Source organism: Hyalella azteca, unplaced genomic scaffold (genome assembly GCF_000764305.2).
Source record: "Hyalella azteca isolate HAZT.00-mixed unplaced genomic scaffold, Hazt_2.0.2 contig16409, whole genome shotgun sequence".
In the NCBI taxonomy this organism is placed as follows: Eukaryota; Metazoa; Arthropoda; class Malacostraca; order Amphipoda; family Hyalellidae; genus Hyalella; species Hyalella azteca.
In genome coordinates this window covers 437,149-438,002 of record NW_025946233.1, presented here as the reverse complement: position 1 = coordinate 438,002, position 854 = coordinate 437,149, and the positions used below count along the sequence as shown (strand labels likewise).

The window sequence follows — 854 nt, the reverse complement described above, 5'->3', positions numbered from 1 at the left end:
GGGTCATGGAGGTCACGAGGGTTATGGAGGTCACGAGGGTCATGGAGGTCACGGGGCCATGGAGGTCACGAGGGTCATGGAGGTCACGAGGGTCATGGAGGTCAAAAACACTTGCGTGTGTTGCAGGCAAGGGGCGCTACGGCGTGTGCCTGAACTTCTACCGCCCCGTGGAGAGGGCGGCGCCCCCGGGGCAGCGAGAGGGGCGGGGGGGCAAGGGAGGCCCCCACCACAAGAGGGAGTCCTGGCGCTCCAGCGCTGACAGGAGCTCCGACTCCGCCTTCAGCAGGTCACAACAGTGGGGGGGGGGGGAATGTGGTGGTGAATGTCGGATTGAATGTCAGTTATGATGACTATGGGGTGCATGAATGTGGGGGTGAATGTGGCTGTGAATGTGGCCGTTAATGTAGGAGTGAATGTGGCAGTGAATTCAGGTATGATGGCTATGAGGTGCATGAATGTGGATGTGAATCAATTAACTTAAATAATTAATTAAACTGTGTGGTGAATGTCAGGTTGCAGGATTAGTTGAAATGAAGGTTTAAGTCGTACGAGCCAACCTGCAAATTACGTAATGAAATTGAGTTAATTGACGTTGAAATTACGTTGATGTTTCGACGTCAATGTTGACGTTGTTGCCGCGATGTTGACGTTGTTGCCTGCGATGTTGACGTTGTTGCCTGCGATGTTGACGTTGTTGCCGCGATGTTGACGCTGTCTCTTATACACATCTAGATGTGTATAAGAGACAGCACGTGTACCTCCTGCACGTGTACCTCCTGCACGTGTACCTCCTGCACGTGTACCTCCTGCACGTGTACCTCCTGCACGTGTACCTCCGTCTCTTATACACATCT

At 52.9% G+C, this 854-nt stretch overlaps 1 protein-coding gene across 1 annotated transcript in view; it reads left to right on the top strand.

Annotated features, from left to right (window-relative positions):
• Positions 1-126: 126 nt before the first annotated feature.
• Positions 127-854, top strand: part of LOC108668587 — a gene marked incomplete at its 5' end in the record, with an annotated part of 38,289 nt that continues 37,561 nt past the window's right edge. Inside the window, 2 exons of the mRNA XM_047884886.1 lie at positions 127-336; positions 733-827. Of these exons, the coding sequence (XP_047740842.1) occupies positions 127-336; positions 733-827 (305 nt within the window). The remainder of the gene's footprint in view (positions 337-732; positions 828-854) is intronic.